General features: G+C 33.5%; 1 protein-coding gene across 1 annotated transcript in view; it reads right to left on the bottom strand.

The window, feature by feature from the left end:
• LOC133655240 (peripheral myelin protein 22-like) overlaps positions 1 to 4,873 on the bottom strand; it is a 24,836-nt gene extending 19,963 nt beyond the window's left edge. The window contains exons 1-3 of the mRNA XM_062055213.1: positions 4,719 to 4,873; positions 4,421 to 4,507; positions 4,252 to 4,345 (exon numbers count right to left, since the gene is read on the bottom strand). Coding sequence (XP_061911197.1) covers positions 4,252 to 4,345; positions 4,421 to 4,498 — 172 coding nt within the window. The 5' untranslated portion in view covers positions 4,499 to 4,507; positions 4,719 to 4,873. The remainder of the gene's footprint in view (positions 1 to 4,251; positions 4,346 to 4,420; positions 4,508 to 4,718) is intronic.
• Positions 4,874 to 12,959: the final 8,086 nt, after the last annotated feature.

Here is a 12,959-nt window from a genome sequence, read left to right on the forward strand (position 1 = left end):
AATCTGCACGTATACATGATTAATGCAATATATATATATATATTTTTAACTGGTTATTTTTGACAGCACTTATTGAAACCAACACAATTTGCTCCCATCAGGTGCCTAAATTGTTAAAAAAAAAAAAAAAAAAAAAAAATACTGACCCTGTTGTATACAATTTAGCATAAAAAATAAATACAGTGGTTCTAAAAATGTATATTAAAAAATATGTATTCTTAAAAAAATGTGTAATTTATACCTAAAAAGCTCTCTTACTTTAATTGATAATGTAATTACACACACAAAAAAATTAAATAAATTGCGTGATTAATCTGCACGTATGCATGATTAATGCAATATATATATATTTTTAACTGGTTATTTTTGACAGCACTTATTGAAACAAACACAATTTGCTCCCCTCAGGTGCCTAAAAAATAATAATAGATAAAAATATTGACCCTGTTTTATACAATTTAGCATAAAAAATAAATACAATTGGGACTAATATATATATATATATATATATATATATATATATATATATATATATATATATATATATATATATATATATATATATATATATATATATATATATATATACTTAAAAAAGGTGTACTTTACACCTAAAAAAGCTCTCTTTCATCAAATAATAATTACATTTTAAAGAATCTCAATAAATTGCGTGATTAATCTGCAAATATACATGATTAATGCCATTTTTTTTGTTTTTAACCGGTTCTATTTGACAGCCCTTATTGAAACAAATACAATTTGCTCCACTCAGGTGCCTAAATTGTTAAATAAAAAAAAATACAAATAAAAATACTGACCCTGTTTTATTCAAATTTAGCATAAAAAATGGTTCTAAAAATATATATTACAAAATATGTATACTTAAAAAAATTTTTACTTTATACCTAAAAAGTTCTCTTACATTGAATAATAATGTAATTACACGGGAAAAAAATATATATATCTCAATAAGTTGCGTAATTAATCTGCACGTATACATGATTAATGCAATATATATATATTTTTTTTTAACTGGTTATTTTTGACAGCACTTATTGAAACAAACACAATTTGCTCTCCTCAGGTGCCTAAATTGTTAAAAATAAATAAATAAATAAAAATACATACATATTTTATACAATTTAGCATAAAAAATAAATACAATTGGGACTAATATATATATATATATATATATATATATATATATATATATATATATATATATATATATATATATACTTAAAAAAGGTGTACTTTACACCTAAAAAAGCTCTCTTACATCAAATAAAAAATACATTTAAAAAAATCTCAATAAATTGTGTGATTAATCTGCAAATATACATGATTAATGCCATTTTTTTGTTTTTAACTGGTTATTTTTGACAGCACTTATTGAAACAAACACAATTTGCTCTCCTCAGGTCCCTAAATTGTTAAAAAAAAAAAAAAAAAAATACATACATACATATTTTATACAATTTAGCATAAAAAATAAATACAATTGGGACTAATATATATATGTATATATATATATATATATATATATATATATATATATATATATATATATATATATATATATATATATATATATATATATATGTATATATATATACTTTAAAAAGGTGTACTTTACACCTAAAAAAGCTCTCTTACATCAAATAAAAATGACATTTAAAAAAATCTCAATAAATTGCGTGATTAATCTGCAAATATACATGATTAATGACAGTTTTTTTTTCTTTAACCGGTTCTTTTTGACAGCCCTTATTGAAACAAATACAATTTGCTCCACTCAGGTGCCTAAATTGTTAAAAAAATAAAAATAAAAATAAAAATACTGACCCTGTTTTATTCAAATTTAGCATAAAAAATGGTTCTAAAAATATATATTACAAAATATGTATACTTAAAAAAAATGTACTTTATACCTAAAAAGTTCTCTTACATTAAATAATAATGTAATTACACGAAAAAAAAGAAAAAATACCTCAATAAATTGCGTGATTAATCTGCACGTATACATGATTAATGCAATATATACATATATTTTTTAACTGGTTATTTTTGACAGCACTTATTGAAAGAAGCACAATTTGCTCTCCTCAGGTGCCTAAATTGTTATAAATAAATAAATAAAAATACATACATATTTTATACAATTTAGCATAAAAAATAAATACAATTGGGACTAATATATATAAATATATATATATATATATATATATATATATATATATATATATATATATATATCTATATATATATATATATATATATATATACATATATATATATATATATATATATATACTTAAAAAAAGGTGTACTTTACACCTAAAAAAGCTCTCTTACATCAAACAAAAATGACATTTAAAAAAGTCTCAATAAATTGCGTGATCAATTTGCAAATATACATGATTAATGCCTTTTTTTTATGTTTTTAACCGGTTCTTTTTGACAGCCTTTTACTGAAACCAACACAATTTGCTCCCCTCAGGTCCCTAAATTGTTAAAAAAAAAAAAAAGTTAATAAATAAAAATACATACATATTTTATACAATTTAGCATAAAAAATAAATACAATTGGGACTAATATATATATATATATATATATATATATATATATATATATATATATATATATATATATATATATATATATATATATATATATATACATATATATATATATATATATATATATATATATATATATATATATATATATATATATATATATATATATATATATATATATATATATATATATATATATATATATACTTAAAAAAGGTGTACTTTACACCTAAAAAAGCTCTCTTACATCAAATAAAAATGACATTTAAAAAAATCTCAATAAATTGCGTGATTAATCTGCAAATATACATGATTAATGCCATTTTTTTGTTTTTAACTGGTTATTTTTGACAGCCCTTATTGAAACAAACACAATTTGCTCTCCTCAGGTCCCTAAATTGTTAAAAATAAATAAATAATAATAAAAATACATACATATTTTATACAATTTAGCATAAAAAATAAATACAATTGGGACTAATATATATATATTTATATATATATATATATATATATATATATATATATATATATATATATATATATATATATATATATATATATATATATATATATATATATATATATATATATATTATATATATATACATATATATATATATATATATATATATATATATATATATATATATATATATATATATATATATATATATATATATATATATATATATATATATATATATATATATATATATATATATATACTTAAAAAAGGTGTACTTTACACCTAAAAAAGCTCTCTTACATCAAATAAAAATGACATTTAAAAAATCTCAATAAATTGCGTGATCAATCTGCAAATATACATGATTAATGACAGTTTTTTTTTTTTTTTAACCGGTTATTTTTGTCAGCCCTTATTGAAACCAACACAATTTGCTCCCCTCGGGTCCCTAAAGGGTTAAACACAAAAAAACAAAAACTAAACCTTTAAACTTGATTGCTCAGCATAACTTCCTGTTTGGCGACAGACACCCGCCCCTTTTTAGCGCCCCCTAAAGGCCCCGCCCCTCCCCAGCACGTGACCCCTCCACACACACACACACACACACACACACACACACACACACACACACACACACACACACACACACACACACACGCCTGCTTGAATCAACACCCGGTGCCTCAAAAGTGAACATTCTGGGCGGCTGACATCACCTAGCATCAGGGGGGGGAAAAAAACAAAACAAAAAAACCCCCCCACACACACACACACACACACACACACACACACACACACACACACACACACACACACACACACACACACGTGCAACACGTCCTGAAAGTTATGCGACTCTTCTCGCGCGCTAAATAAATCTGGTAAAGACAAGCAGCTGCTGCTCCTAAATTGTCCTGCAAGCTAAGACGGGGGTGGGGTCCATCATCGCTGCATGGATGGAGTACTTGAAATACTCCAACGCCGCCCCACCCCCACCCACACACACACACACACACACACACACGCCTAAAAGCCGGGTCACTACGCCGCATGCACGCAGGGCCTCGATATGGACATCACTATTTATACAACCGCCACACATTCCCTCCCCTAGATGGCGCCAGAGAGGGGGGGGCGGCGACACGCCCTCGCAATCGGCAAGTCATCCCCGCACAACATGTCCGCATCGCCGCCGCGCTCACCTCCGCTGGAGGCGGGGTCGCAGCGGTAGCCTCCATTGATGGTGGTGCAGTTGGACCACAGGTCCGAGGTCCCGATGTCACCCGAGGTCCACACCTGGGGACCGAAACAGACTTTTAAAAAAAAAAAAAAGTGCTATATAAAAAGAGACTTGCGGGGGGGGGGACTCACGCTGACTATGGTGGAGACGAAGAGGAGGACCAGAGCGATGATGTGGAGGAGGACGATGGCCAGGAGGAGCAGCAGCATCTTTGCAGGCTGGAGCAAAGCGAGAGACACTCAGTGTGTGTGTGTGTGTGTGTGTGTGTGTGTGTGTGTGGGACATGGGTGTGTCACTGCAGCAGCAGCAGCAGCAGCAGCGTGTCGGACACACACACACGCACACACACACACACACACACACACACCAGCAAAAAGCAGCAACAAGCTGACCAAAGTCACAAAAATGGAAGAAGTTGTGCAGACTTACATGGAGCAGAGAGTGTGTGTGTGTGTGTGTGTGTGTGTGTGTGTGTTGTTGTTGTTGTTGTTGTTCCTCGCAGGCAAAAAGGAGGGAAAAGGAAAGAAAAAAAGCCCAGACGTGGAAGAAGTGGTCCGAATGTGCCTGTTGTTGTCCTCGCCGTCCCTGTCAGCACATTGAGGCTGCGCGGCTGGCGGGCCTGTTATAAAGTGTCTCATTATGGGAGAACAACGCCCAGCCTGCGTCACACACACACACACACACGCACACACACACACACACACACACACACACACACACACACACATACTTGTATTTGTCACCTTCTTGAGACCTGAGAAAAATGCCTCCCTCTTTAGGACCAGCCTTTCTAGATATATAAAGATGTGTATTTACTAGGGATGTCCGATAATGGCTTTTTGCCGATATTGTCCAACTCTTTAATTACCGATACCGATATCGACCGATACCGATATCAACCGATATATGCAGTCGTGGAATTAACACATTATTATGCCTAATTTGGACAACCATGTATGGTGAAGATAAGGTACTTTTTTTTTTTTTAAATAATAAAATAAGATAACTAAAGTAAAAACATTTTCTTGAATAAAAAAGAAAGTAAAACAATAGAAAAACAGTTACATAGAAACTAGTAATGAATGAAAATGAGTAAAATTAACTGTTAAAGGCCTACTGAAAGCCACTACTAGCGACCACGCAGTCTGATAGTTTATATATCAATGATGAAATCTTAACATTGCAACACATGCCAATACGGCCGGGTTAACTTATAAAGTGACATTTAAAACTTCCCGGGAAATATCCGGCTGAAACGTCGCGGTATGATGACGTATGCGCGTGACGAAGTCAGTATAACGGAAGTTATGGTACCCCGTAGAATCCTATACAAAAAGCTCTGTTTTCATTTCATAATCCCACAGTATTATGGACATCTTTTGCAATTTGTTTAATGAACAATGAAGGCTGCAAAGAAGACAGTTGTAGGTGGGATCGGTGTATTAGCAGCGGACTACAGCAACACAACCAGGAGGACTTTGTTGGAGCGCTAGCCGCACTGGCCGCCGACCTCACTTTGACTTCCTACGTCTCCGGGCCGCCAAACGCATCGGGTGAAGTCCTTCGTCCTTCTGCCGATCGCTGGAACGCAGGTGAGCACGGGTGTTGATGAGCAAATGAGGGCTGGCTGGCGTAGGTGGAGAGCTAATGTTTTTAGCATAGCTCTGTGAGGTCCCGTTGCTAAGTTGCTAAGTTAGCTTCAATGGCGTCATTAGCACAGCATTGTTAACCTTCGCCAGCCTGGAAAGCATTAACCGTGTATTTACATGTCCACGGTTTAATAGTATTGTTGATTTTCTATCTATCCTTCCAGTCAGGGGTTTATTTTTTTGTTTCTATATGCAGTTAAAGCACGATGCTATCACGTTAGCTCGTAGCTAAAGCATTTTGCCGATGTATTGTCGTGGAGATAAAAGGCACTGAATGTCCATTTCGCGTTCTGGACTCTCATTTTCAAGAGGATATAGTATCCCAGGTGGTTTAAAATACAAATCCGTGATCCACAATAGAAAAAGGAGAGAGTGTGGAATCCAATGAGCCAGCTTGTACCTAAGTTACGGTCAGAGCGAAAAAAGATACGTCCATCACTGCCTCTCAAGTCCTTCACTGTAACGTTCCTCATCCACAAATCTTTCATCCTCGCTCAAATTAATGGGGTAATCGTCACTTTCTCGGTCCGAATCTCTCTCGCTCCATTGTAAACAACGGGGAATTGTGAGGAATACTAGCTCCTGTGACGTCACGCTACTTCCGCTACAGGCAAGGCTTTTTTTTATCAGCGAGCAAAAGTTGCGAACTTTATCGTCGATTTTCTCTACTAAATCCTTTCAGCAAAAATATGGCAATATCGCGAAATGATCAAGTATGACACATAGAATGGGTCTGCTATCCCCGTTTGAATAAAAAAAAATCATTTCAGTAGGCCTTTAAAGTTTAGTACTATTAGTGGAGCAGCAGCACGCACAATCATGTGTGCTTACGGACTGTATCCCTTGCAGACTGTATTGATATATATTGATATATAATGTAGGAACCAGAATATTGATAACAGAAAGAAATGGGGGGAGGGAGGTTTTTTGGGTTGGTGCACTAATTGTAAGTGTATCTTGTGTTTTTTATGTTGATTTAATAAGAAATAAAAAAAATAAAAAAAATAAAAAAACGATACAGATAGTAAAAAAAACGATACCGATAATTTCCGATATTACATTTTAACGCATCCCTAGTAAAATTATTACTTTTCAATGCAAAATGGCGACATTTGTCATATAAAATTCTGACTTTTATCACAATATTGCCAATTTTTTGGTTGTTCTTGTAAAATAGTGACATTTTTGGAGTAAAACGATGACTCTTGTCATCACCTTTGGCAAGCAAAATTCAGACTATTATTATAATATTGCCGACATTTGAAAGTTTTCTTCTAAAATTGTGACTTTTGTCGAGTACAAAAACGACTCTTTTCATAAAATTGCCAAAATGTTAAGCTTTTTCCTGTAAAATTGCGACTGTTATTGAGTAAAATTCCAACTTTTATCATAATATTGCACAAATGTTCAGTTTTTCTTGTGAAAGTTTGACTTGTCACGTTGTGTAAATGGTAAATAAAAAGAGAATACAACAAATCCTTTTCAACTTATATTCAATTGAATAGACTGCAAAGACAAGATATTTCATGTTCACACTGAGAAACTTTATTTTTTTGCAAATATTAGCTCAATTGGAATTTGGTGCCCAAAAAGGAGGGATTTTTCACATTGACTGTGTGTCGCTTTTAAAAGTGCTCCCCCTCTGGTCAACATATGAAATAACAAGTGTGTGTAAGACATTGAAATGCGCCCCCTTTGGCCAAAATTAATAACAATAAATAAATAAATATGTACATAGAGACATACTGTAATAACTTGAAGTAAATAGTGATGATTAAAACCAATAACAAACAAAATTAAATAAATGAACTAAAAGCAGTCTTTTTCTCACAATTTGTCGACTTTTTTCTTACAAAATTCAAGTCAAAATTTTACAAAACATTTTACATGTGTGCAATGTTATGATAAAAGTTGGAATTTTACTCAATAACAGTCGCAATTTTACAAGAAAAGCTTAACATTTTGGCAATTTTTTTTAAAAGAGTCGAAATTTCACTCAACAAAAGTCACAATTTTAGAAGAAGACTTTAAGATGTCTGCAATATTATAATAATAATCGGAATTTTGCTTGACAAAATGATGACAAAAGTCATAATTTTACGAAACAAATGTCACTATTTTACAAGAACAACCAAAAAATTGGCAACATTGCGATAAAAGTCAGAATTTTACACGACAAATGTCACCATTTTGCATTAAATAGTAATAACTTTGCATTAAAAACTCACAATTTTAAGAGAAAATATTGCAATATTACAGAAACAGAAAGAATATGAGAAATTGTTCCCAATTTTATAAGAAAAAGAGTCGACACATTGTGAGAAAAAGACTGCTTTTAGTTAAATAATTATATATTTTTGTTTGTAATTGGTTTTTAATCTTCATTATTTACTTCGTTATTACAGTATGTCTCTATACACATATTTCATTATTTTTTTATTCATTTTGGCCAAAAAGGGCGCATTTCAATTTCTTACACACACTTGTTATTTCATATGTTGACCAGAGGGGGAGCACTTTTAAAAGCGACACACAGTCAATGTGAAAAATCCCTCCTTTTTATGTAAAAAAAAGTAGTTGGAATGTCACAGGAAAAACTTAGAATTTTTGGCAGTATTATAATAAAAGTCATAATTTTACTCAAAACAAGTCAAAATTGTACAAGAAAAACTGAACATTTGTGCAATATTATGATAAAAGTTGGAATTTTACTCAATAACAGTCGCAATTTTACAAGAAAAGCTTAACATTTTGGCAATTTTTTTTAAAAGAGTCGAAATTTCACTCGACAAAAGTCACAATTTTAGAAGAAGACTTTAAAATGTCTGCAATATTATAATAATAATCGGAATTTTACTTGACAAAATGATGACAAAAGTCATAATTTTACTAAACAAATGTCACTATTTTACAAGAACAACCAAAAAATTGGCAACATTGCGATAAAAGTCAGAATTTTACACGACAAATGTCACCGTTTTGCATTAAGTAGTAATAACTTTACATAAAAAAGTCATAATTTTAAGAGAAAATATTGCAATATTACAGAAACAGAAAGAATATGGGAAATTGTTCCCAATTTTATAAGAAAAAGAGTCGACACGTTGTGAGAAAAAGACTGCTTTTAATTAAATAATTACATGTTTTTGTTTGTAATTGTTTTTAATCTTCATTATTTACTTCGTTATTACAGTATGTCTCTATACACATATTTCATTATTTTTTTATTCATTTTGGCCAAAGGGGGTGCATTTCAATTTCTTACACACACTTGTTATTTCATATGTTGACCAGAGGGAGAGCACTTCACATTTTTACACACACTTGTTATTACATATGTTGGCCAGAGGGGGAGCACTTCACATTTTTATACACACTTGTTATTTCATATGTTGACCAGAGGGGGCGCACTTCAATTTCTTACAAACACTTATTATTACATATGTTGACCAGAGGGGTCGCACTTCAATTTCTTACACACACTTGTTATTACATATGTTGACCAGAGGGGTCGCACTTCAATTCCTTACACACACTTGTTATTACATATGTTGACCAGAGGGGTCGCACTTCAAATGTTTACACACACTTGTTATTACATATGTTGACCAGAGGGGGAGCACTTTAAATGTTTACACACACTTGTTATTACATATGTTGACCAGTGGGGGATAACTTCAAATTGTTACACACACTTGTTATTTCATATGTTGACCAGAGGGAGAGCACTTCAATTTCTTACACACACTTGTTATTACATATGTTGACCAGAGGGGTCGCACTTCAATTTCTTTCACACACTTGCTATTACATATGTTGGCTAGAGGGGTCGCACTTCAATTTCTTACACACACTTGTTATTTCATATGTTGACCAGAGGGGGCGCACTTCAATTTCTTACACACACTTGTTATTACATATGTTGGCCAGAGGAGGAGCACTTCACATTTTTATACACACTTGTTATTACATATGTTGACCAGAGGGGTCGCACTTCAATTTCTTACGCACACTTGTTATTACATATGTTGACCAGAGGGGGATAACTTCAAATTGTTACACACACTTGTTATTTCATATGTTGACCAGAGGGGTCGCACTTCAATTTCTTACACACACTTGCTATTACATATGTTGGCTAGAGGGGTCGCACGTCAATTTCTTACACACACTTGTTATTTCATATGTTGACCAGAGGGGGCGCACTTCAATTTCTTACACACACTTGTTATTACATATGTTGGCCAGAGGAGGAGCACTTCACATTTTTATACACACTTGTTATTACATATGTTGGCCAGAGGGGGAGCACTTCAATTTCTTACACACACTTGCTATTACATATGTTGACCAGAGGGGTCGCACTTCAATTTCTTACACACACTTGTTATTACTTATGTTGACCACAGGGGGAGCACTTCACATTTTTATACACACTTGTTATTACATATGTTGACCAGAGGGGGAGCATTTCAATTTCTTACAGACACTTGTTATTACATATGTTGACCACAGGGGGAGCACTTTAAATGTTTACACACACTTGTTATTACATATGTTGACCAGTGGGGGATAACTTCAAATTGTTACACACACATGTTATTTCATATGTTGACCAGAGGGAGAGCACTTCAATTTCTTACACACACTTGTTATTACATATGTTGGCCAGAGGGGTCGCACTTCACATTTTTGTACACACTTGTTATTTCATATGTTGACCAGAGGGGGCGCACTTCAATTTCTTACACACACTTGTTATTACATATGTTGACCAGAGGGGTCGCACTTCAATTTCTTTAACACACTTGTTATTTCATATGTTGACCAGAGGGGTCGCACTTCAATTCCTTACACACACTTGTTATTACATATGTTGGCCAGAGGGAGAGCACTTCACATTTTTATACACACTTGTTATTTCATATGTTGACCAGAGGGGTCGCACTTCAATTTCTTACACACACTTGTTATTACATGTGTTGACCAGAGGGGGCGCACTTCAATTTCTTACACACACTTGCTATTACATATGTTGGCCAGAGGGGTCGCACTTCAATTTCTTACACACACTCGTTATTTCATATGTTGACCAGAGGGGTCGCACTTCAATTTCTTACACACACTTGCTATTACATATGTTGACCAGAGGGGTCGCACTTCAATTTCTTACACACACATGTTATTACATATGTTGACCACAGGGGGAGCACTTTAAATGTTTACACACACTTGTTATTACATATGTTGACCAGTGGGGGATAACTTCAAATTGTTACACACACTTGTTATTTCATATGTTGACCAGAGGGAGAGCACTTCAATTTCGTACACACACTTGTTATTACATATGTTGACCAGAGGGGAATAACTTCAAATTGTTACACACTTGTTACTACATATGTTGACCAGAGGGGGAGCACTTCAAATGTTTACACACACTTGTTATTACATATGTTGACCAGAGGGGGAGCACTTCAAATGTTTACACACACTTGTTACTACATATGTTGACCAGAGGGGTCGCACTTCAAATGTTTACACACACTTGTTATTACATATGTTGACCACAGGGGGAGCACTTTAAATGTTTACACACACTTGTTATTACATATGTTGACCAGAGGGGTCGCACTTCAATTTCTTACACACACTTGTTATTACATATGTTGACCAGAGGGGTCGCACTTCAATTTCTTACACACACTTGTTATTACATATGTTGGCCAGAGGGGTCGCACTTCAATTTCTTACACACATTTGTTATTACATATGTTGACCAGAGGGGTCGCACTTCAATTTCTTACACACACTTGTTATTTCATATGTTGACCAGAGGGGTCACACTTCAATTCCTTACACACACTTGTTATTACATATGTTGGCCAGAGGGAGAGCACTTCACATTTTTATACACACTTGTTATTTCATATGTTGAACGGAGGGGTCGCACTTCAATTTCTTACACACACTTTTTATTACATATGTTGGCCAGAGGGGTCGCACTTCAATTTCTTACACACACTCGTTATTTCATATGTTGACCAGAGGGGTCGCACTTCAATTTCTTACACACACTTGTTATTACATATGTTGACCAGAGGGGGAGCACTTTAAATGTTTACACACACTTGTTATTACATATGTTGACCAGTGGGGGATAACTTCAAATTGTTACACACACTTGTTATTTCATATGTTGACCAGAGGGAGAGCACTTCAATTTCGTACACACACTTGTTATTACATATGTTGACCAGAGGGGAATAACTTCAAATTGTTACACACTTGTTATTTCATATGTTGAACAGAGGGGTCGCACTTCAATTTCTTACACACACTTTTTATTACATATGTTGGCCAGAGGGGTCGCACTTCAATTTCTTACACACACTCGTTATTTCATATGTTGACCAGAGGGGTCGCACTTCAATTTCTTACACACACTTGTTATTACATATGTTGACCAGAGGGGGAGCACTTTAAATGTTTACACACACTTGTTATTACATATGTTGACCAGTGGGGGATAACTTCAAATTGTTACACACACTTGTTATTTCATATGTTGACCAGAGGGAGAGCACTTCAATTTCGTACACACACTTGTTATTACATATGTTGACCAGAGGGGAATAACTTCAAATTGTTACACACTTGTTACTACATATGTTGACCAGAGGGGGAGCACTTCAAATGTTTACACACACTTGTTATTACATATGTTGACCAGAGGGGGAGCACTTCAAATGTTTACACACACTTGTTATTACATATGTTGACCAGTGGGGGATAACTTCAAATTGTTACACACACTCGTTATTTCATATGTTGACCAGAGGGGTCGCACTTCAATTTCTTACACACACTTGTTATTACATATGTTGACCAGAGGGGGAGCACTTTAAATGTTTACACACACTTGTTATTACATATGTTGACCAGTGGGGGATAACTTCAAATTGTTACACACACTTGTTATTTCATATGTTGACCAGAGGGAGAGCACTTCAATTTCGTA

This window comes from Entelurus aequoreus, linkage group LG08 (genome assembly GCF_033978785.1).
Source record: "Entelurus aequoreus isolate RoL-2023_Sb linkage group LG08, RoL_Eaeq_v1.1, whole genome shotgun sequence".
Classification (NCBI taxonomy): Eukaryota; Metazoa; Chordata; class Actinopteri; order Syngnathiformes; family Syngnathidae; genus Entelurus; species Entelurus aequoreus.